The sequence below is a fragment of the Anomalospiza imberbis genome, chromosome 12 (genome assembly GCF_031753505.1).
Source record: "Anomalospiza imberbis isolate Cuckoo-Finch-1a 21T00152 chromosome 12, ASM3175350v1, whole genome shotgun sequence".
Classification (NCBI taxonomy): Eukaryota; Metazoa; Chordata; class Aves; order Passeriformes; family Viduidae; genus Anomalospiza; species Anomalospiza imberbis.
In genome coordinates, this window is record NC_089692.1 from 7,558,432 (window position 1) to 7,584,367 (window position 25,936).

At 38.4% G+C, this 25,936-nt stretch overlaps 1 protein-coding gene and 1 long non-coding RNA gene across 4 annotated transcripts in view; one reads left to right on the plus strand and one right to left on the minus strand.

Moving 5' to 3' along the window:
- The window catches only part of LOC137481137 (uncharacterized), a 115,032-nt gene extending 89,791 nt beyond the window's left edge, over positions 1–25,241 (plus strand). The window contains exon 5 of one of the 2 annotated variants that reach the window (XR_011003336.1): positions 16,732–25,241. This is a non-coding gene — a long non-coding RNA (uncharacterized lncRNA). Of the gene's footprint in view, positions 1–7,299; positions 9,017–16,731 lie in introns of those variants that run through there. The other variant, XR_011003335.1, reaches the window with a different exon arrangement.
- Positions 1–25,936, minus strand: part of ITFG1 (integrin alpha FG-GAP repeat containing 1) — a 72,012-nt gene that overhangs the window by 24,331 nt on the left and 21,745 nt on the right. For both annotated transcript variants that reach the window (XM_068202642.1, XM_068202643.1), the window contains exons 7-10: positions 24,782–24,843; positions 22,799–22,883; positions 11,159–11,253; positions 3,132–3,304 (exon numbers count right to left, since the gene is read on the minus strand). In XM_068202642.1, coding sequence (XP_068058743.1) covers positions 3,132–3,304; positions 11,159–11,253; positions 22,799–22,883; positions 24,782–24,843 — 415 coding nt within the window. The remainder of the gene's footprint in view (positions 1–3,131; positions 3,305–11,158; positions 11,254–22,798; positions 22,884–24,781; positions 24,844–25,936) is intronic.

The window sequence follows — 25,936 nt, forward strand, 5'->3', positions numbered from 1 at the left end:
AAAAGGTTCAATCCCCCACAATACCTGCAAGCACTAGTGAGATTCCTTTTTGTTGTTTCTGGTAAGGAATGTCTCCACACTGTCAGAATATTACAGTGTAATTCCAAATCAAAGGGTTATGGGAGGAGATGAAACAGCAGAGTCTTATAACAGTTCTGGCAATACTTGAAGGTATTGATCATTTTCCTGACTTGCCCACTGGGCAGGACACTAAACCAACATTATGCCCAACTGTGGTATCTTTATTTCATTCTTTTGTAGGGATTTGGAAGGATTTGATCTGAAAGTACTTTCTTGAATTGTGATGGAGGCATATAATTGATTTTAACCCTTTTCTTCCATTATCATGTATTGGTATACCTTCAGATGAATAAAATTGTTTCTGCCTGCTTTAATTTCTTTACATTGCAAACAGCAAGCAGAAACCAGGCTTCCTAAACCATAGCACAGATTGAGGTCAAGAGTTTACAAAAATGCTTTTATCATTTAATCACAGTAATCAATCACTGAAATTAGATCTGTAGATGTAGCATGAAAGGCTTCAGAAAAAGAAATAAACAGCTTGATCCAGAAGTGTTTAAAATCGATTAAATAAGGTTTTCATTTTAATTTGCTCTAATTTAAGGACAGCTTTTAATTTAATTCCCACACTGTTTTAATTCTCTCCAATCAGTGACCCAGTTACACATTTTAAAAGGAAGTATTTGCTTAAGTCTCTCAGAACCAATGAATTAATACTGAATGTGACATTTCATACTAAGTGCAAAAAAAGTGAGTCTTGCTTCCATCCCAAACTACAAAGCATGCTTCCATTACTTTTCTACAAATACTGGATAGATACAATGTTAACATGCAATGTATTTCTTGATTTTTAGGTTACTTTGCTCTGTTTTTGCCATAATTCCTCAGTTTTCTGAATCTGCTTTTTAACATCTTGTCATATCATCGGCCAGTACCTTCAGTCCTTATACATGACTGTGTCACTCAACTTTGATGTCAAGTTTAAAAATAATTTTGAATGCACTCAATTGAATAAGCAAACAAATTTAGAAGCAAGGAGAATAAAAGTGTATCACAGTAGTTCATTGCAACAAGACATAGATGACTTCTGGCCTTCTACAGGATTAACTATTTACCAACTTTATTGATTTTACATGACATTACATTGCTGTAATTATACACCAGCCAGAGGACAGAGGCTCCTAAGACTTAAAACAGTTTCAAGCTTCTGAACTCCATACATCTTCATGCAGCCATTCTGAAGTGCACCAGCTATGAGGATACACGTGATAGTACAGCTTAAAACACAAGATTTCTGAGGCTGAGGCAAAAGCGAAGACAGCAACTTTGCAGTTCCCACGTCGCTGTGTTACTTTGGCAAGGGGAAGGCTGGTTCTGGTTTGCTCTCTAGACTGTCTGCAGCCTCTGTTCAATGGCTGCTGAATAGAAGATGCAAAGTCCCAGCTGAGGAAAGTCTGGAGTGAAACACCTGACATTCAGGGCCTGAGTGCTTTAACTTAGCCTGGCAAGTTCTGGGCCGTAACAGCATCACCTCCTTCTCGTCTGCCGTGTCTGAATAGAAACAGCTGCTCTGCTGTTATTTTAAGGTTCAGAGGTACAGACAGAGCTCAGCTGCTCACAGCCTCGTCATGATTCACATCATGTAGGCTGAACACAGGCACGCTACTCTTCAAACTGGGTCATTTTTAGGTGTGTCACTATCTGAAGAATTCTAACACAAAAATGTCAGTCGGTGACTCATGTTCAGGCAACCACTAGAAGACCTGAATTGACTTCTTGGACTTCAGCACCAAATTCTCTTACTATCAGAAGCATCAAAGTAAGGTCCTCTCTTGTTTTCCATATTGAATATAAATTCCAACGATGAACCTGCACCCAAGATCATTCAACCACGTAGAGGAAGATAACAAATGCACCTGTATGAGAGACTTATTCTGCTTGTAATGCATTAGTGCAAGTATCTGTCAAGTAAGGAATACATGAAGACTCCACAAAGCATGGGTTAAGATACCTTTTCAAGCGATGACATGAAGAGAAAGGCAATAGCACAGATCATGTTCCATCTCTGTAGATGCTGGCAGTCAGCTGTGCAGCACAGCCTGCACTCACGTGCACACATCCTGGCTCTGCTGAGCTTCACTGGCATTGTGGTCTCTAAGGCTCTCAGCTTTTCTCCCAAGTAAACAAGTCTATTCATCATTCCTACTGTCAAGCAAAAGCATGTTCACATGCAAACATGCCGCTGCACTTCAAGGTAAAGGTAAGGACATGCCAGCAGCAGCATCCCCAGGTGCCAGGTGAGAGCTGCCCACAGGCTGCTCCGTTCCCATCAGCCGGCTGCGTTTATCCGGCGGCACGTGCTCAGCAGCTCGGGAATGCACCTACTCAGGTCAGCTCTTACATGGATCACTGACTCCTCTGTGTACAACAGGCTCCCTGAGAGCATCCCCACATGCCCTCTCCCACCTAGCACCAGATGGTAGCAGTAGAAAGTATTGGGAAAGCAAGCAATGAAGAAAAAATTAAAAAAAAAAGGAAGACGAGAAGATTACACTGAAAAATTTAATAAGAAGGGTTAGCAGTTTTTTTGAGGGGGTTGGGTGTGTGTGTGATTTATTTTCAGTTCTCTTGGACAATGTAAAAATCAGTGGTACATTCCTGGTTCTCGAAAAGGGCAAACCACTACTGACTGCATTTTTCAGCAGTCACCAGTCAGTGCTCACTCCATGAGACAGCACAGAACAGGCTCCCCAACTCTCAGCAGCCTGGTGTTACTAGCCAGCACTAACAGCTGAAGTCAGGAATTTACAGAAGATGATGTGGGAAAGGAAAGGGAGAGAATCAGTCCCTGAGCTCTGGGAGGAGTGCCTAAAATGCTGCCTCATATTCCAGTCTCTGATGGAATTCCCCACCCAGAATCCCAGTTTGAGCCTATACAATTATGCATTCTGAATGTAGCGTGTAAATGCACACTTGGGTTCAAAAGAAAACACTTAGAGATCAAAAGTCTTGCTCACTTGATAAAATGAATGAGATGCACTAAAGTTAGTAATTTCTATGACTAATGATTGAACATGAATCTGACAGCTTTATTTCTAGGTTTGCATTACCTTCCAGAAGTGTTCTTCAATATAGCAAGTGCATCGGGGTAGCCATCCATATTGTAATCTCCAATGTGAAGTGTAATTGGAAATGAAATTTCTGCTGAAGATTTGTCATTTTGATATGGTACAAAGCCCCAGACTGTGTCTTTATTTCTGAAGTCTTGCAAAACTGGAATCCACTGTAAAATAAAACAAAAGAACAACTAGGTAAAGAAATTAATTTTATTTATTTAAACAATGTAGTTCTAGTTAAAATAGCTGACACCACTTCATCAGGATTCTTAACCATTTACAACTAAGGATTTTTTCCTAACTCTGTCACCAAAAGAAAAAAAATAATTTGAAGTATTTCTTTATGTACTCAGTTATTCCAGAACAGGGAAATGTAGTTAAGGTTATAAGAATACAACCAGAATATGGAAACATTCAGGAACACCTTAACTGAAATTCAGGCTTGCCTGGAATTTCTAGTAATCTTTAAATTTAGGTAAGACCAAACCATCAGGGCCATCAGATCTTGGTCTCATTTTTTTTTTCCCTGGAATTGCAAAGCAATGCAATAGGCATCACTAAAGCCGGAGGATGGATGCAGCCTCTTTAGGTTTGTGGCCAGCACCAAATTGCTGGATACTGTCATACGCTGCAGGACAGGACGGCCATTCAGAGGGGCCCTAGAAAGGTATGGGCAAACAGACACTCAGCTGCAGACACCCTGCACGGCACAGGCAGTGCCCAGCTGGGTACCAGCTCTCCTGAGGGAGGGGAGGGTCCTGGTGAGCAGGAAGGTAAAGCTGGGCACAGCAGCTCAGGCAGCAAACCAGCTCTGCACTGGAGCTGCTGCCTGTGCTCCTGCTCGGGATGACCCAGGACTGCTTTTTATACAGCACTTGCTCATCTGCATCTGGAGTCTGTGTCCAGTTTGTGCCCCACAGTCCACAAAGGATTTGAGAATACTAAAGTGTGCTCAGAGGAGGGTCAAAAAGATGGTCAGGGACTGAGTATTTCCTCAGAGGACAGGCTGAGGGCACAGGCATTGTTTGGAGAACAGAAGATTTAGGCAATGCAATGCCTGCAAGGAGCCAGCTGAGGAGATGGAGCCAGGCTCTCTACATGGCAGAAGAGCAAGAGAAAACGGTCAGACTGACACAAGGGAGGTTCTGACTAGAGATAAACAACCTAATTAAACAGCAAATGAGGCCCTAAGAAGTTGCAGGATCTTTGTCCTTGGGGGTTTTCAAAGTCTGGACAAAGCTCTAAACAACATGGTCTGAATTCAGTTTGCTCCTGCTTAAAGCAGAAGGCTGGATCTCCTAAGGTTCATTTCAGCTTGAACAATTTTATTATTCATGGATATTTAGAAGTTCAAGAGCTTCAATTCCCCTCCTATATCCCCAGAAGCATCAGATACTGAACTGTTTGATAAGAAATTAAGATTAAAGTATCAAATTGAAACTACAAAAGAAATGCAAAGTATAATTTCTCCAGGACAGGAAATAGAATGCATCTGCACTTACTTTCCAAAGTACTGCTGAGGTGCTAAATAAAAATTTATCTTAATTAAAATCAAGGTAATTTTGCAAGTGAGTATGAAGCTGAAGTGCCAGGGTTAACATTTCAATGCTACAGAAGAAAACATCAGTGTCATTTTAAAAGTCAGAAGTAATTTTATACGTCAACTAACTGACAATGCCTTCAAAAGGACAGAGGGGTGCCATCCTAAAGGACCGCTATCACCAACTTCGAAAGCTCTTACCAAATCTTACACGTCTCTCACCCAAGCCACAATTTAGCTCATTCAGGAACCAGAAGCAGATCCATGACAGTGTCATATCCTGCCATGGAAGGACTCCCTTGCTGCACAATCCAGTGGTCAACAACATTCCTGCCACGTGGTAATCGTGCGTGACATGTGACTGCTCCCTTGGGGTTACAGACAACCACAGGCAGATGAGAGAAGCCCCCAAAATGCCTGCAGAAGTGCACTGAGGTGGTGCTGTCTGCAGCCCAGAGATGGCTGAGAAGCCTGGGGCAGTCCTGCCTGTCAGTGCACAAACCCAGCGTGTGCCATGGCTCTGAACTGAATCCTGACCTGCAACACACGCTGCAAACTCAAACCTGACATCAAACACCCCTGGACCCTCACACCCCACGACTTGCACAGGTCTAATTAGTTACTTGTGGCTGCTGAGGGTTTGCAAAAATCTAAGAAATAGAAAATAAGGACAATATTCTTACCCTGAGGGAAATTTTTCAGAGGGTTGGATTTCTTAGCACTTACTTGTCATGCAGAAGACAGATGAAACAATATTATTGCAAAATAGTCTAATTTTGAAAAACAGTGATTGAAATCAGAACCATGAAATATAATACAGCTTTCACTTCACATGGTATCATTCACACAGTCATTGCAGTAAAATCCAATTATATCCATCATATACTTTCTAAATGTTCCCAGGTATGGTAATACTATCTTAAAGAGACAAAATTAAAAATGAATTTTTAGGCACAAATACAAATTTGTTTCTCTTTTTACTCTATTCAGAGTGATTAATAGAATGCAATTTCACATTCCTAAGGTCTGCAATGATATACAAAACAACAGGTGAGCACAATATCACCTACTGCTACCAACCATCAGCACTATTGATGCCACAGAGCAAATCTATCCATGCCACTGCAGCAGCTGTGGGACTTTCCCAAAAGCAGCTGTGTAACATTCCAGAACATCAGCCGTGTTTGATGCATAGCCAGATCACATCCCAGCACTAGCTGTAACTTAGTGACAGTTTAAATTCAGAATAATCCATGCTTGTGGTGAAACTCCTTCTGTAGATTTCTGCTACAAACTCCACTATTGCGTAATGGAATGCAAAATTAATTATTCCTGTGCCTTGGGACATATAGTTCAGTACAAAAGGCAGAAAAATGAAAATGTGTTTGTTAACAATATAAATCTCCTGCTTATTTTGTATTTGACAATCCAGAAAATTACTTTAAGCTTCATGTTTGCTGTTACTATGTTAATAGGAAAAGACTAAAACAAATTTTTTAATTTCTGAGATAGAAATAGGAGGGTATAATGAGGACACATCAAGCTATTTTTTCCAGTTTTCTGATCATATGATTTCTCCTACACAGCTCAGATGAGAAAAGACAAAAAAAATTGAGTAAGTGTATTTTTAAAAGAAATTTTAAATGAGCACATAAAATTCAGTCAGAAATCAGATTCACTTCTTCCTTTTATCTTAAATTCTTCTGCATAGCATCACTGCTAACACCACTTAAAACATTTATATAGATATTTTGGATCTTTCAAATAATGATTTGTAGGCTAATACAGGAAAAATATTTAAGTGTTTGAAAATTTTAAACTCTTCAAACATTTTTCTTTCAAGGAGTATAAAAGAGAATGCTTTCCTGCTCTGTGAAAACAGCATCATTTTCATTTTGAAAAAGATGTGGGGATTTGAGAAAAATGTAAAGCTCCTTGCAGTCATTGTCAAGGGCTCATTTCTTACAAAGTCCTCACTCTTCCATACTTTAGGGAAGGCACTTCTCTTGCTTGAAAGCCTGTGAGCCCAAGCTGTGGGATCAGCATTGTGTCTATTTTTAAAGTATGGCCAGAAACCCCGGAAGCACAAAGCCCACCCCCAGCCAGCTGCTGCTTCCAGGCCACACAGCACAGGCAGGGAGCCAGCTGCGAGTCACAAAGCTGGGACATTAGTAGTCCCTTCCTGGCCAATACATTTTCTGGGAATGCCAAAGATGAGCATCAGGAGTGGCCTGAAAGAGCTGCCCCAGCACCAGAAGTAACGCAAGTCCTTTCCCCAGGGCTCCCTCTCTCAGTGCACTGCAGTTCAGCTGCACACAACAAGTAACTTGCAGGATTTCAGCATGCATTAGGCTTTCAGTGCATGCAAGGGCCACCTGAGTCCCTTAACAGCTGAGGAAATTACTGTGCTTTACACCATTAACTTATGGTGTTCAAAGCCCAGAAGATGACAATCCCCAGAAAAAAGGAACCAAAGCAGTAAAAGTCACGTTTTCAATGCTCACAGCCCCCAGCTGCTTACAGAAAGAGACACAACACAGAAATTATGAGAGGATCTTGTAGAATATGACATTTATAAAAACTACAGCAGCTGAATCCATTTCCCTTTAACCTGTTACACAGCAATGAGGAAAACCTTGTGACACTGACTGACTGCAGCTCATAAATCGATGCTGTCACCTCCCTGTCTAGCCTAGAGGACCTGGGGTTTGCTGCAGGATGCACTGCTGTGTTTTACTTCAGACCTGCTCTATTTCCAAGAGGAATAAAGCTATAACCTTTCAATTGTACAGAAAAAGGTTATAAGAATCATCAAGCCCATGAAGAAACTCTCAGATGAAGGGACTAAAATAATAGTGTTTGCCTCAGGAAACAATGAAAAATCATACTGAATGCTTGGCAAAATTAAAGAAGAATTAGTCATCGCTAAGAATATCACAGTATCTAGAGTTCCTACATTAAACAGTACCAAGGACTTCAAAACATTTCCCAGATTAGACTGTAGCTATTGCAGGTGAACTTAAAGAAGTCTGAGGTGTCCTAACACCTGCCACAATCTGAAGCAGCATATAGGATTCCACTTGGATCTGACAGCAATTCTGCTGTTGCTATGGAAACATTCCCATTCCTTTAAAACCTTAGGAGGTCTGTATCTTCTTAAGCCACTCATGCGTATTTTGTTGGCCTTCACTTCTGCTCCACCATCTGAAAGAAAAGAATCTGAGATATTCCTAACACTTAAGCCCCCCCAGCCAGCATCACATAAATTAAAACCTGTGATGAAAGGTTATCCTTGAAATAATTCCCCTAGCTTGGCCTGGCTTTCCAGAAGCCATCCAGTTGGGCCAAAGACATCATGAGAAATATCCTGACAGACAGGATCTTACTGGAACAACTCCAAAACCTGACATGCCATTGCCTGCCTCTCCTCAGTGTAAGTTTTAGAGCCATTAATTGTACAGATGTGTATTTCTGACTTTTATGCATTTCATCCCAAAGCATCACACACTGTCATGGAACTGCAGTAACTGTTTCTCATTTGGTTTTATCAAATGCTACAGCAAATAAGCAGGAAAGACAGAACCAGGCCCAGTAGGCAAAGTATTTTTTATAAGACTCTCATCTCATTTGAGATCTTTCAGATTCGAGATCAATTTCTCAAAAAAAAAAAAAAAAAAGAAATTTTGAAAACAAGAATTTGTTGCTATACCCTTAACTAAAAAAAAAAGCCACAAAACCCTACAGCAAAAAAACTAAAAAAAAGACAATAGAGATACCGAGGCTTCTGTTTTTTCAGTAATAGACTTGCAATTTCTCAGTTTCCCACCGATTCCCCACCAGTTCCATAAGGGATACCATCCCCCTGTGAAACACATTCTGCCCACTACAAGAGCTCCTTATTATTTCCCTCAAACTGTAAAGTGATTGGTAAGCAGAATCTATTCCAGTCTGTTGCCACAAAGTTTATGTTTATCATTTCTCATGAAGAGTAACTGATTTAGTCAAAGCTTATCATCTGACCTCACAATGACCAAATTCAGTAAAATGAGACATTTTACTTCCAAATAAATATAAGAATTGACATATTTGAATAGACTTCTACCTGAAGGAAGCATGCCACACACGGGAAAAGCTGCAGACATGTGAATGAAGACACTGGTAATTTTCACTGTTTCAGAACAGAAAAGAGAAAAAGTTTCAAAAGAAAAAAGCTGCATCACCTCCAGATGAGTGCAAGAAGAGTATTCTAGATAGAATTCTTTAAAAGGTTAGACCAGAACAAGTCATTATTGCATGCCATTTGATACTGTCATTTTTAATTAAAGTCATTCTAAAAATAGGGAGGGAAAATTGCTTTAACGTTTCTAGGTGAAAGTCCAAATACCTTTTAATACTTTTTTCTATCAGAGTGAGAATCTTTGGGATTCTTTGCTGTTTAAAATAAAGGGGCAATATTTAACTGCTACTTTTTATCTCAAAAGTCATTATCACTTGGATTTTTTTTTCAAATTGAAACTACACAGTGAAATTGCTAAATTGTGTAAACAAATTAAACATAGGTTAAATATCTGATGTATTTGTGACTAAGTAGTTTATTCAGACTAGTAGTTTTTATTGTCAAAAAAATTAACTTATGAAGCACTGCCAGATAAAAACTGGCTGCATGCAATGTTAGATCAGAGCAGGTTACAATAACAGACCCTATCTTGAAAGAATTCTGACATTATGCAAAGTGACCCACATCTTCCTCTGCCACTACTGCACCACTTCCTTTGGGAACATATCCTGAACAACAGGATCCTCAGACCCCACTGCTCTCAGCAGTTCCCACTGTTTGTGTGGGGTTCACTTTCTACAGTGAAATGACTTCAATTCAGAACATTTGTCTCAAATTTACTTGAAGAGCAAAACTCAAATGCCTTTTAATTCTTATATTATCCAGAGTAAGGAAATAAACTGAGAGCTCGAGTGCAGCTGTCCTTTGCCAAGGAGCAGCCCAGGCACTCCCCTGTTCCAGCACGTGGCCACAGCCTGGCTCTCCCCAGAGCAGAAGCACTGCTGGGATCACAAACTGAGCATCCACTTGCTTTGTGCAAAGGCTCTGACCCTTAACTCAAGCTCTGCTGTACCCCAGCATCCAGCAATGCTCCAATCCATTGGCTGTGTTCTGCGTGTAGAGGGGATGAATGCAAAAATAATAAATCCAAACCAAAACAAGAAACCAGCGACCCACAACCAACCAAACAGTGTGCACAGCAAAACAGGGCATCTGAGAACAGAGCTGCCGAGCTCAGAAGGCTAAAAGTTATAAATTACCAAATTCAGATTATTTCTTTCATACTCTGATGTCATGTTTCATCCCAGTCATCTCCCCTGCACTGACTGGGAGCTCTGTGCTTTCCTTTCCTACACAGTGTGATTTTCTTCACTAGTAGGCTACAGCCTGTGTTCTATAAATTTTGATTCCTTAAATGAGAAAATCTACACTGCAAACTTGGGCTGAAGACTGTAACAAGTTCAACTATAAATTCTGAATTTTAGATCAGAGAGGGTACTACTTTTAGCACAAAATTTAACTTAAAATTTTTCAGTGAGGGAATAATCAGTAATTCATAACATGGTTAGCAACATGCATGGTACAAATTGTAATTTGCTCCGAGTACCCTACAGTGGGTTTTGCTGTCAGCTACAAGCACTCCATATGTCACCTTGGCCTTTAGGTTCACTTTGCAAAATATGAGTTTAGTCAAACATTTATTAAGACATCCAACAAATATCTGGTTAATTTACTGTATGCTGCAACTTTATTATAAATCAGGGCACTGTAAATACTTAAACCAGATGATCACATACTTAAATAAATGAACACATAATAATCTATTCCATGAATTATAACCATGTCTTTGAAAGCCAGCAGTGTCATGAACAAACAACCCTCCAACAGTTTAAAAGATATCCAGCCCTAAAGATACACAGCCTAAAAAAGTGTTCTATACCACCTGGAAATTTACTTCATTAATAACAAAGACAAAGTAGAAATTAGAGGTAAGAAGTGTGGGCAGGTTCAATGATATATGTGTGTGCATATATATTTTTACTCTAAAACAGCTCCTTAAGTTAAGCTAAACAAGCTCATTTGAATTAGATTTGTTTCCAGCTCTTAGCACAAACCTTGTTTTTCATCTCATGCTGGATCAGTTATGGTGCTTCGAATGCAGTGTTTTGCAATCAAGGATGTGACTCTTCAGGAGCATCTATGATTTCTTTGAGTAGAATTATCAAATATAAAAAATTCCAGGAATCTCTTCCACTAAACCCATATTTTTTCAGATAGGCAACCCACAAGTAAATAAATACAAGTCTCTTGTATTCTATAATTATAGGTGAGGAGGTTTCATGTCTTTCCTGAAAAATTTCTATTTCATATAATTTCATAAACACAGTATTTTGCTTTGTCTTTGCTATTCCAAATTCACATTACCTGGTCCAATCCCAGCTTGGTTAGGTAGATGGCACTTCTTTGACAAGTTTCATCTTCACAGACTGGTAATAAATGCTCACTTTGTCCATCCCCATCTGTCAAACAGAAAAAAAAGCCTTTCAGCTTTGTATCTGCAAAATCAGAAACCCTGTTTGCATGAAATAATCAGCTGTGAATAATTTACTCCTTTTTTAAATATGAAAAATTACATGAGATAAACGAGACCTATTCAACATCCTTAACCTAATAATCTGTGTCTTTTGTTTGAAGATTGCCTTACCCATAATATTGAGAGAATTTGGAATTTTACTCACATACTGAGAAGAGTAAGTCCTTAGTAATTTAATCCCTGTGTTCAGCTGGGAAAAAAAAATTACCTTCACTACCAATCCACCATAAACACTTATTTAATTTTCTGAAGTGGTTTTAAACTCTTGCGCTGTCAGCAAGACTTTAGGAAGAGTCATGAGTTCACAATATCTTAATCTGTGCTTAACACAAAAAACAACACTAGAGAGTTGATTAACACAATGGCTAATAAATCCCAGGCTTACAGAATTAGGTAAATTTGAGTAAATTACAGGTTTTCAAAAATGTTCTTTAAGTGCCTTTCATCCATGTATTTCCAAAACCTTTAGTAGAATAATGACCTTTTAGTATTTAAACAAGCAATGACTATTTGCATCTAGAGTTCTGACACACAGAGCATAGAGTGGGGAAAAAAGTAATAATTGACTGCCCATTATCCACTCCAGGAGAGACCTCTGTGTTGCCACGGTGACCTTGCAGCCCTGCCTTCCTCCCAGGGGCCAGGCCAGCAGTGGCAGCTCCCTGCCTGGGCTGGGGGGCACAGAGGGAGAGGAGCACGAGTGCCGAGGAGCAGCAGCAAGAACTGCTGCATCGAGAGCCTGGGCTGCCAGATCCCCTCCAGAAGCACAGCTGCCTTGCCATGACATGGCACCCTCAGCTCAGGCACACTTCAGGCAATCCACTTTTCCAGCCCATGGAATCAAAGCTCACAGTGCAATAAACACAATTCACCTTTTCAACTTGCCCTTTAGCCCATACAGTTCTGAGGAGCTGGGTATTTAATTTGAGATAACCACAGTGTGTTCACTGTGAACACTAAAATACAGAGAGGTCCTCATCTGGCACGTTAATTACTTGAATCATTTCCACCACTGGATTTTATATTATACCTATAAAATATTGCAGGTTACAGCCACAAACATCCTCTCAGTCTGGCTCCCTGACAGCTGCTTGGCTATCCCACAATAAATGAAATTTTTACTGGTCTGATGTTTTAGAAAAGCTGCTTATGAACATGCTACAAAATAGATTTCTGTATGAACCACAAAGGTGCTGAGAGCACCAAGGGGCCTCAGGCACACCTAGTGCTTGGGTTTGCAGAAATCCAAACCATCCTATTTAGACAAGTGGATTGTGTAAAATCACTTGATGAAATCTCCTGAGCTAACATGCAAAAACCAGATCATTTGCCTGTCACTGAAGCTCTTATTCATTTTCCAGTCCAGAAGTCCTGTCGTACTTTACCAGCACCATAAGAAAGGCTTTCTCAGCCTGCCAGCCCATACTTCTGTGAAGCCCAACTCCCTCGGGGGCTGTGTGTACACCTATATCTGCGCAGTTGCATTTCTGGGTCCCTCCCTTATTCCATCAGCAAGCTGGGAGATGGAAAGGAGGGTTACAAGGGGAGGAGGAGTGATGAAAATATCAGACTTCCCCAAATATCTCCAAGTGATAAAGCCAAACTTTTAGTGGCTTCCTACATCCCATCTGCCTCATGAATTACTTTACCTCACCACCAAACCCCTCCCAAATCCTCATGGCAGCTCTCTTCCCCAGGATACAGAATTTAGGATGTGAAGTAGCCTAGGTGATAGGAATCAGTAAGTTCACATCCAAAGAGAATGGAAAGGGAATTCCCATTGAACAGAGAAATCAACACAGCAACTATTGAATCTGACTGTCTGAAACCAGCACCAGCTTCTGAAGGTGTCTATTTTCCTTCTGCATCATTCAAGAACAACAATTAAAACATGTTACCATCCTGAATCTTTGCTTGCATGAACAGATTAAAATGCTGTTGGACTACAGTTTTTTTTCTAAACTTAAAAGGAAGAAAGTGTTCAATTTGCAAATTATAAATCATGGGAATATTGAAGTATTTGCTAAAACTGAATTAAGTTGCAGAGATATGTTTTCTGAATATGAAATGTAAATTAAGTTCTAATATTTTAAATACATTTCTACAAAAGTTTCAGTCTGAAGTGATTTTAGAAGCTTTTCAATAACACACAAGGACAAAGAACCACCTTCCTCTGTTTGAGAAAGGGACAAGAACAAGGATGTTCTCATTTTAAATTATGCTGTGGAGCAGAGGAGAATATAAAATGTTTGATTCTACTTATAGTGCAAACATTCATCTTGTTATACCAATAACTCAGTTTGATAGTGTGGGTAGGTAATGTTCAGAGTAGGGCAGGACATTGATGAAAACGCTCTCAGAGCTTTGAGGAATAACCAATCCATAGGACAGGAGGGATAGAACCAGCACATAATTAGACACGAAGCCATCGCCTTACACATGAAGGTCTTGTAGATAAATTACAAGCTCAAGACTTGATTAAAATATTCACTATGATCAAAGAATGAATAAATGCAAATATGCATCAAACACCATGCCTTTGTCCCTACCAACTGAAAATACTGTGATATATATTGCATATTGGAAGGCCAGAGTTTCCTCAATTCCTTTGACCAGAAGATAAACGTCCATTTACATAGTTTATCTTACAGGATCATGTTTGCAGTTGCAATTTCTCTTCAATTCTGTGTAACAGATATTTAAGAATCCAGTAGTTAAAAAAAAATAAAGTTCAAGATAAGAGAAAAATCTGTTGAAAATTTACAGCACAGTTTTGGAAAAAAAAAATTTTAAAAATAAATTTAATAAAAAAAAATCCTGAAAACAAGATGAGAGACCATTCTTAAGCTGACACATCTCAAATTATTGTTGTATCCACCTCACAAAAGTTTCTCACATAGAGATATCCATAATATAGAGACTGGACTGGTTTGCTTGGTTTTGTTTGTTTGGTCTTTATTTTCCTGTTTTGCACTCTGTGCTCAGCTGAATTTAAAGATCACGAAGAAGAAATATAAAAACATTACTTCGGCACTCAGAGCAGACAGAACAAATTTTAAACTTAAAAGGTTTCGAGTAAAGCTCCAGCGTTGAACATGGAGCTGGAAATAGGACATCAATGAAACAAGAATATCTTCTGAGCTGTAGCAAAATAGTTTAAGAAAATCCACAATTAGTCAAATATTGTATTACAGAAAAGTAGCAATCAAAAGAAGAAAAGCCCAACATTCTTCATCTCTCTCATAATATTACATCTTGGTTATTTTCCAGTTTTTATTTCTAAAGCACATCTTACAATGTACAGATCTATCTTTTATAACCAGAAATAAAATGTTTCCTGCACTTCTGAAGCTTTTTCAAAGACACTGTGAAATCAACGAATCGATACAGAAGCTTTTCCAGTTTTGAAAGAAAATATCTCCTTCATCTTTACATGATTCCACCTTGGGAGCACCTGCTGGAATGCAAACTACTGACCTTGAAGACCACACAAAAAAATACCCTCAGCAGTTGCTAACTTAAGAGCTTTAACTCATTAACAACAAATTCACCTTGGATCCAAGAAACACTTCCTATCTTCATGCCTGGTTTCAATCCCAATGTAAATAAACATCCTTCAGTTTTAAACTCTGATCTTGAAGATAAATTTCTCCACAAAGGAAGACAGAAATTCAAAAGAGTATCACTAGCACAATTGATCAGTGCAATTAGATATTCACAGCTGACAAAACATGCATTGGTGACAACAGCTGGATGACCCCACTGCACCTATGCTGGTTTCAAGTATTTATGAAAAACACCTTGCAAAACACGTCTCTAATAATCTCCTTCAGCCTAGGTCTACCTGTTTCTGGAGACCCTCTGTAATCTTCACTCAGTTCCTGGGGTCTGCTACTCTTTCTGTCACTTTCATTTAAAAAAGAAATCTCATTCCAAACTGGTGAAAATCTTCTTTGTAATTTCAATATCATTTGCAGCAGTACGTGTGCCCAAACACTCCAGACTCCAAATGTCATGTGCTAGCACCACTCAGCTTGGAGCACCTTTGACAGAGAAACAGAAACTCAACTGTTAACAAGCAAGTTCTCAACACACGATTCTGGCTTGACTGTGATACAGTGTAACTCCCTGTTAATAAAGATCAAGTTTTGTAGGCAGGGGAAAGGGCTAGAAAAAGAACAGTCCTACATACTCATCACCTGCAAACCTGTATGTCTGAATATGTAAAGACAAAATTAGAAGTCCTATTCCATCTAGGAATCATGTGAGAATCATTTCTTACAACTGCCTGTTTGCTGTATTTCAAACAAGAGCCGCAGACAGAGTCTTCTTCCCAACACCCTGCCCATGTTTGCCAAGTGCTGGCAGCCCAATCCAAGCACCCCAAAGCCACTGCCTGTGCAGGTCTCTGGGAGCACACCTTGCACAGAGAGGCTGTGTGAGAGACACTGTTGAGCTTTAACATTGATTGCCAATGTTCACACTTGCAAAAAACACAGCTCAAGTATTTTCAATCTGCTCTATAAGTAAATTTGAATGGGAGAGAGCAGAAAAAAACTTACCAGATTAAACACAACATCATGTTAGAATTGGAAGATGCTCCAAAAGCAATCTGCAGTTTGAGAACACATTTTAAACTGAATTCCCAAATAGCAAATGGTCAAAGGAGCTCTACACAAGAAACTTCTTCCTAAAGGTATTAGAGAGGTGCTTATAAAACAAACACACTTGTAACTTACTTGGCATGAGTAAACCTAGGCAAAAGACACTCAATCCCAAAGTTCAAGCTCCTTAACAAACATTGAAAAAGGTGTCACAAAAGCGCTCTTTTGCGACCAGGTTCAAGCATTGTTAGATTCATGCTTCTGCAATGTACTTTCCAACATGGGCTCTGAGAAGAAAATGGCACCTGGGGAAAGGAAAAGTTCTGTGATCACTCACTCCAAAACTGTTTCATAGTTCAGCAAGATGAAGATGTAGCTATGAAAAGCAAGACAGCTTTTGGTGGGTTTATGATCTAAACATTTTTAATTTAAATGGTCTGTACTTCTGCTGCAGTGTAATCTTACTTCTGCTCCTTTAAAAACAAAAATGGAATCAACTTTTTTTGGCTGTTCTGAGATCATAGATTGACCATTGTAACTTATTATAGTTCTGTTAAATAGAAAAGTAGTTTTTTCTAGCAAGTTGGGGGTTGGACTTGATGATCTGTAGAGGTCCTTTCTAACCCTAACTATTAGGCAAAATGAAATATGTTAACTATATAGGCCAGCAAAGTCAGCTTTCAGAATTCTGAACATAAAAACAAGAACTTTCATATACCACAAAGCTCCCATTCATACATCTCTCCCACTGGTCTTTGCCCAGTTCTCAGTACCCTCTCTCATGAGTCTTCAATTTACAGTTCTGAAGAACAATAAGAGGAAAAAGAAGAAAAAAGCCCTGTTAGGACTGTACTATAGCAATATCCTTCTGGGGCAGGCAAGAAGCCTACGATAAGTACAACGGGGTTTGATAGTCAAATAAAATAAAGGTTTGTTTGAAAGCTGATTATCTTAAATTTATCTTCTCAAGCAATTAAATCATTAGAATTCTTTTGTCACTCTGTGCCTTTAGGTGCTCAATGAGATGGTCATGACAGAGACAGTTATAATAAATTACTAAGATAATTACACATTATTAAAACAATCAATGTCAGCTGCCTTTAGCAAATGTGAATCATAACTTAAAAAAAGAGATGCCAAGAGCTTTTACACATGATTCAAAGTTCTGTGGACATTAAAGAAATCCTCATAACCCTCTCCTTCACACTAAATCAATTCTGATTTTAAGTCCTTCCAGAGACTCCATATTCACAGCTCCACTGCACAGAAGCACTTAAACACCGAGTGCCAGCAAACTGCACAGCGAGACTTCCAGGCTGCACCGGAGCCAACAGTGCGGCCTTCTGCCTCGAATGGAAGTTCCAGGACTAACTGTGGTCCAAGCAGGGAAAAGAAACTGCACCAAATACAATGTGAACTGCCCCCACACCAAACAAAAATCATTGCTCAAACTCCTGTTGCAGTTTCTGCTGAAAGCTCTTGTTTCACATTAAAACAAACTCCCAAGCCTGGCTGTACATTTAGAGCTCGGTGATGTTCCACATGTTCAAAGCTCCCATGGCAACAAACCTCCAGGTGCTGCCAAAGGAAGGGAGAGCACAAAGCAAGGCAAGCCACTGGTGTAACTGCCTTGGGTCAGCTCAGCCTGGGTCCAGAGCTCCTGCTGTACCAGCCATGAGCAGTGCCAAAGAAAAATTCAGTCCTGTGATGAAGTTGTTCAACAAGGAACAGATAACCAAGTGACACATGCAGCACCGCACCAATTTTTATTGCTGGAAATAAAGCAAAGTTCTTCTTAATTTTCAAGCCCCTTTGACAAAAATTAATACGAAGCAACAGCAATTCTTTTTCCTAGGAGATATTAGCATTTGTCAGCACATAAAGACCTTGGCAAAATATGGGAACCTGATTTTCCCCCATCCAAAACTGACACTGTTTGGGAACTACATTTAAAACATTGAGGTGTCACTGAAGAGCATTGCTGGTTACAAATTAACAAAGAAAACAGACCTAGCTGCTAAATACACTTTCACACACTCAAAACACAAGTGTCAATTAACTTAGTACGTCTCTACACACGGCTGTTTCAGAAGTGCATCTGGTACTAAAAGAATCTCTTCCATATCTAAAGTCTCTCAGAAGGCTTCATTTCCATTAACTTTCATACCTCTTCCACCCAAACTGATCCCAGTAAACTCAGCTTTCCTCATATGCAGAGCATTTCACGCACAGAAATATTGTCACCCTGCACCTTAAGGTTCTTAGAGAATCTTTTCATTAACTACAGAAGCACTAAATATTTTCATAACACAGTGCTCAAAGGAGAATGGTTTTCTTAAGGGGTTATTTACCAAAATGTACCATTAAAATTTCCCTTTGATACATTGCTACTATATCTGAGGATGCAACATTCTGAGGGAAGAAAGAAATTCAGATGTTAGAATGAAGCTGACAGACAAAATTAAAAGGTACAAAATCAAAATGCAACTGCAGGCAGAAAAGCAGTGCATTTAAAGTATATTCAACTGCAGGATAATTAAGGTTTCCTTAAAAAAAAAAAATTCAACAAAATGCATTTGGCACAGTGCAATGAAAGGTTGAAAAACCCCCAAAGGTTGGGCACTATGTTATCCTGTTTAAACATAATTAACTGGCAATAATGAGCTATTATTTCCTACAAGGAAAATGATAATTACTACCACATGTCATACAAATAGTTAACATACATGAAATAGTTCAATTACTTGGTAGGGGGGAGAACAGAGAGGATTCTCTTAGGATTATTAGTTGGATAACTAGATTTTAAATACGAGAAAAAATTGAGTTCAGGTCTCTAAAAGACTTTGATGGAACTTTAACAAACCCAACCCATATTTGCTCAAAAAGCACAGCATAGCTCAAAGTGTGCATAGCAGGGGTGAATGCAAACTTCTTAGAGAACAGAAAGGGCAGCAGCTAAGAAATCAAAGGGTGACTAAAAAATAAAGGACTGGGTTGGCTAAATGCTACCTAGAGAAACGAAGAGTTGTGCTGTATTTACTTATGAGGACAACATAATCAAATTTGATTTCAAAAAGCCATTTTCACTCTCCTTTAAATACAAAGTTCTTTGCCTTAACTAAGCAAAATCAATGACTGATTAATCAAACTTTTAAAGACTCAGATACCAAAGGATGATCTTAAATCTCTGCTATCCAACCGAAGCAATCATAGTTAAATACCAATTACGACACCAGTTTCCTATAGAAATGAATTAATGGATCGTATAATCAGCACAATATCCTGTGCTAATCATTTCTGACTCACTACTTCAAAAACATGTCATTAATCTTTAAATTTATGAGAAAATAGCAGGTTATTGTGTCCAAAATATGGTTCATTCATTTAATGCTAAAAAAATTGGTCATTTTCAGATCGTACCATTGAAATCCTTCGATTTCTTGGAAAATACAACGTTTTTCTATTAATTTAAGTGACATTTAATAAAACTCTCTATATACTTGCAAGTATTTATCAGGATTCTAGACAACATCTATGATTTCCTCTAAAGACAGTACAAGCAGATCTTCTAAAACTCCTCTGCCAGCTCACAGATAACAACAGCGCAGGATTAATCATTTTTGCTATAGCAACCACTGCACTGCAATTACCATAGTGACATGAGAAGAATAGAAAAAGTAATAATGAAGAGCTCTTACTTGTTTGGAGCAATGTGGCAACTAAATAAGTGCAGAATTCTTTAGTACCCAACTCTGCTCACCTTAATCAATTGAAATGCCATTTGTAATAGATGTCAAAAAGCTTTTCTGATTTATTTTTAAAAGGGCAATACAAATTTGTCAATTGTTCCCTGTCCTTTGGTCAGATGGATGTACAAATCACTGCTATCATGTAACAGGGGGAAGTGCTACTTATTACAGACGTTCCAACTTAGTCATAAAGTGTAAGGTCTACTCCATTACCATAAATGTACTGATATACACACACATCCTTCTACGTAATTTTCCATTAAAATATACACACGCATTTCAATAAACATACAGGACTTTTAGATGCATACAAACGTATGTTTGCATATTTTTTTAATGAAAAAAAAAAATCTTTATTTTTTCAGCACTTCAGGAACACTTGGTACTAAGATTACACCAAGATCCATGACAGTTTCTCATGAGTCACCTAATTGCTGTTTTTTCCAACTCCACTTAGCCAAATAATTTATACTTGATAGCTGTTGTTCAACCTGCTTAGTTTAAGAGCAGAAATCTTACCCCAAATTAGTTGCTTTTACAAGTTCTCAGTCAGAATCTTATACAAAGCTCCCCCCTTTTTTCAAATGACTGGAAAAGGTACTTCAAATCAAATTTTCCAGAAGTAGGAAAGAATGTTAGATGAAGTGACCTTTTGAAGCAATGCTTATTTTGTTAAGAGGCAGGTGTGATCAGTAAATCAGAATCTTACACTGCAGGAGTGCAAGAAGGCACAAGCAGAAAGGTGGGTGTGAGAGGGAAGGCAGCAGCCCAAGTGGCAGAGCCCCAAGCTCACTCTGGGCCTGACACCGCTGCAGAGCCCAACATGTACAAGGTTAACTCACGAGAAGTGGCAGAGTGAAAGCACAGAGATACAGAACCCTCTGAGACCTTTAGCAAATGGCAAAGCTGGCACATCAGCTGTGAGGTACAGAAAATGTCAAGGAGGGGAAGAAAAATAGAGGCAGGCAACCCAGAGGTAAGAATGTCCGAGGCTTGTGCCTGTATCTCGAACATTTCTACGGCCAGTGGCTGTGTCCCAGTGCCAAGAGGAGGATGCCTGTGGCAGAGCAGAGTGTGGGTGCACAGCACATTCTGCATCATGCACAGCTTGGCAAAACCTGCCAAAGGTAGAAGGCAGCACAATCTTCTAACATATCTCATTTTCCATTTCACTGTGGTATTTTGATTTGTTGTGCAATCAATCAGGCCCCATTACACATAGCCACATTATTCCAAACAGCAAACCATCACACCTTAACTTTCTTTGACTTACAACAATCATTATTCTGTCAGTTTTGAAATGGAAACTGAAAACAGGAGATGTTCAAGTCTGACAATCCATTTCTAGCAATGCATTGTCTTTAACTCCAGCACAGTACAAGCAGCTGCGTGCTCAACGCCAGCGTTCTGAAGTACCTAAATGTGAGCAGACAAAGCACAGGGGGTAAATGCAGCTACTGTGACACAGCAGCACACTCAACATGGGAGATGCTGCCCCTTTGGTGTTGGGCTGGTGCAGAACAAATGAATCTGATGATAATTAGCAGCGAGGGCATTAAAGAAGGGTGCTGGAAGTCCAGCCCAGCAGTCCCTGGGCCACTGCCCTTCCCCCAAGCTCAGCTGTACCAAACCACTGCCCTGCCATAGCACTGCACACTCCATTTAGCCACACATTCAAAATTCTAACTTGAACACTGGAACAGTTCCACTTCTTTTTGTGAAGACATCCCAGGTTTATTACAATTCTATTAATTACTATGAATTTCTAAGATTATGATTTATCATTTGGGCTCATTAGCCACCTAACATAGAGATAAAATTATCCTACATTAAGATAGCTCTTCACATTGCCATTGTTAAGAACTTATAAAAAATTTCTATTTAGTACCTATTAAGACAAATTATTCAGAACATCAGCTTGGAAAATGATCATAAAAGACCCAGCACACTTAATTTTTTTTAACTGCAAAACCAGTATTATTCTATTTTTTCCTTCATATATTACATATATAAGTATTCAAACTTGAAGATAAATAGCAAAATATTGTATTAAAACTTTGTCAGAGATTTTAGAAAATGGGGTAAACATTACAAAGAAGAACCTGGGGCATGGTTCAGGTTCTACCTGACTTCATTTCCTGTAGATGTGATCTAAGGACCATTACCCATCCAGAAGAGGTGTCCAGCATTCACATGTCATCCTCAAAACACTTGTAAGTGGCAGCACAGAGCAAGTGAGTCTCACTCTGAGCATAAGAAGTTTAAAATTTGTCATTTTCTTTAAAATAAGTTTTTGAAGGAAATGTTGAAACAAGTTTGACAACATTTAAAGACAAGGTCAGCCTCACTGCAACAAATGGGTTGTATAAATACAGTAAATGTTTTTTTAAGAAGTTATTTACAGTCAGTTATGTCAGCAGAGTCAGGCCTGCAACACTTTGCCTCTGGTTGGAAAATTGTTATTGTAGTGCATAGAAAAATAGTATTTTTTGCACTACAAAACCAACATGCCCTATTCTCTGTAACATGACAAAAACATTGATAAGCCACAATTGACTGGAAAGGTACATTCTAATAGAAAAATATAGGCTTTCACTAACCCTTGCAAAAATAGATTTACATATAAATTAAATTTTTCTCCTGTCCAAAAGCCTAGCAGAATTTTCAATTACAACCATTAAGATTTTACCATGTTCCAGCAATTTTTATTCAAGTAATTTTATTTCATTTAGTCTCTATTAGTTCGTACAAGTGAAGAATTTAGAAACATCTAATCACATAATGTTTTCTGAACAAGATTAGAGAAAACAAAATTAAAATAATGACAAATAAAGTAAGTGTCTGATAAAATTAAGTTTAGTGTTGCACCACACCTCAAAGCAACAAAAATTAGATACATGTGAGGCAGAATGTACTGGGATAACCAAAGGTGAATTTGTAAATAATTATTCCCAGACATTTCAAGATTTACAGATAAATATAACACATTAAAGAGAAAAATCAGAGAAACATAAAAACCCCAATTGGAACTAAACACCTTTATTTGTTCTTGGTGTAAAGCAGCTAGCCAAAACATGAGAGAGCAACACTCAGGGCAGTGTAAAAGAAGCAAACTCACCAAAATCTGCAAACACAGACTGTCCAACAACTTTGGCACCACTGGGCATTTCCTTACTTTTTCCAACTTTGGAGAAGTTCCCATCCTAGGAAATAGGACAAGGATGATGGAAGAACTGAATTGCAGAGTAAGTGATAAAAACTGACTTTTGAACCAAAGAAAACAGAGATCACTAATGAAGGGCTTTAGCAGATAAGAGAGAGACATCTCAGCTGTGGAAAAAACTGCACTCTTCAAAAATTGGGACCGAGTTTTTGCATTTCTAATCCTTCCTGGATTCTTGTGGAAGTCCATCAATAGTAATATTCAGATACAATTTCCATAAATTTTACTGTGCTATGAGGAAGAGAATGGATTATTTCAGCAACATTATCTAAATGATAATTAAGTGATTATGAATACTACTGTGCATTTTTGCATATTAACATGTGATTTTATAGATGTATGTAATATGTAACAACACACCTGCATAAAAATTAAAAATATTTGCCTTCTAATTAGGAAATAAATGGATTTTCTATTAAGTCTGGCTTGGAACTTGTTTTACTTATCCTTTATTCAAATCTAGGCCTAGAGAAAACAATAGTCCATTATATCATCAGAAAGATAGAAAGTGCTGGTTGTTGTTTATCACAGAACAGGAGCACAGCTGGCACAAAGCCATTGTAAGGTGTTGAGCTTTCCAGCCGTGTCAGATGAGCCAGGGCCCCCTTCCCCAGTGGCTGCCATCAGCTCGGCACAGAGCTCTGCGCACACGGCCCAGCAAGGCACGGAGCCAAAGGCTTGGGAAAGGAGCAGAGTTATCCATACCTACATGACTCACGTCATCTTTAGTTTGCAGACTTCAATGCAACTCTGGACACAGTTAGTGCTGTTTGTACTGCATGTCTGACTAGATATCTTTGCCTTGACACATAATTTATAATGATTCCGATAAGAAAAATTAATATTGATGCCTTTCCATGCAGTGAAATAGAAGAGGCCCGTAGTTGGCCCCAAAAGCGTATCTTGCATAGGCAAATATTTAGAAAGCATTTTATTGTGCATCAAAAAGGGAATTACTTTTTTCTACAAAGAGCAGTTTAACAGCTTTTAATGGATCAGTTAAGGTATTTGTAGTTCCATACACATGTCCAAGCAGTTTACATGTATGACCTATTTTCCTGGGTTGATTGATTCCAAAGAACATAATTCTTTCTTTCTAAAGATAAGTAAATCTATCAATACACAATGTATAATGCAGGATTATATTTAGAATACAAGTCCAAAATTTTGAATAAAATTCTAAGAAACCCCACTAACAGGACAAACACCTTGTGTACTTACAAACACTCAACAGCCAATGAATTTTAAAGTCTACCTAAAGCTGTAAATACAGGATTCATGGCTCAGTGCTTTCATTACTCTTGCCTGGGAGAAGATGGCCAGGTTATCTCAGACAAGACTCTGTTCTGCAGTGACTAACTGTGATCTGATGGATTCATTTTCAGGCAAGCCCTCAAAAACTCATCCCTTAACTAATAAGAAACACATTGAGCACTTTCTATCATCAGTAAAAAGTGACCTTACAGCTCTAGTCCTTTTGGGTAACAAGGTACAAAGGATGCCCCTGGCCAGGTTAGACAACACAAAAGCAGAATCTCAATAAATTATTAATACTTTGATCTATTACTCCTCAACCCTGAATTTCAGTTATGATACTTAGTTAACACAGGACTTGGGACTTCCTCAAACGTAACTTGCACATGTATTGTAACAGTCAGAAGTGACATTTTGAACCTCTGTCCCAGAAAATCTTACCCAAGACCTGGGTCATGTATCTAACAAAGCTCACTTAAAAAATACATCTTTCAGACAGCAAGAATAAAACCAAACTGATCAGTCTTCTATCTATAAATCAACAAAAATGTCAGAAGATAACTCTATGGGGTTTATAATTTGTCTGTGTTTTAACAGAATGGTTATTTGTGTTTTCTCTCTTACCTTATTTACCCATGTCTCAAACTGAATAGTTTTGGAATTTGGTGACGTGGTAAGGAACAAATCTGTGAGGAAAATATAAGAGAAATGAGATATTTAACAGTAGACCACACACACAAGTATTTGATCATTTAGTAAATATATATAATTTTAAAAAATATTACCTATATTTTAGAAGTTATAAATACATTCTATTCTAGTGATATATTCAGTAAGAAAGACTAAAACCACAGCCCTCAAAACTATTTTCATGTCTTGTACTCTTCTGTCTAAATAAATATCAGTAAATATCAACTAGCCTTTTATTTGGGATATGTTGAATTAAGTAAAAATACACTGTTGACAGGAGAAGAAAAGTTGATGGAGAAATATTTCTGGCTTCTTATACACTAAAATTCTTTAAAACATCAAAACAGTGCAAAATAGAGCTTCAAAGGATTTATCTGGCAAGGCCTAAAGAGAAGCTTATTTACCACCTTTTAGAAAAGTCCCCAAATTAGGAAAATGGGAAGAAAAAGCTTTTATTAAAAAAGTGGATGTTGAGGAATAAATACATTTTTAAAAATTAAGTCCAGTGTTAAGAAATCCAGATTTAAGAAAACTACTCTTTAAGATTTAAACTCCTGTTTTCTTTTTCTTTGTCTCCTCCTTCCCTGCAACTTCAACTGCCATTCTTTGGGCTAGAACAGAATGGTTTCTTTGCAGGAAAAAAAAAAAAAGAAAAAAGAAAAGATAATATTAATGCTTTACCCTGAGGTGTTTTACTGAATAAGCAGGTACAGGGAATTTCAAATAGCACAATAAGGAATATTGTCTTCCAGGGAAAAAACCCCAGCAACAAACAACAACCACAAAATGAGAAACCTCCCCATACCTAACAAGCAAAACCCAAACAAAAACTCTACATAGACACAAAAACCAACAAAGATTCTCCTTATAGATTTCTCTCCGTCCACAGCTTAAAATCTCTACCACTTAATTTGATTCCTCTGAATATCTGAAATGGCCATTTCCTTTACAGCATACATATAGACAGCATGATAATGTGTGCTTCATTGGAATGAATTACAGTGACACTTAAAGACTTCCTGAAGCTGAGACAGAAGTAATGAAAATAATCTGAGGACAGTATAAATGTAAGTTAGAAAACTTATATAT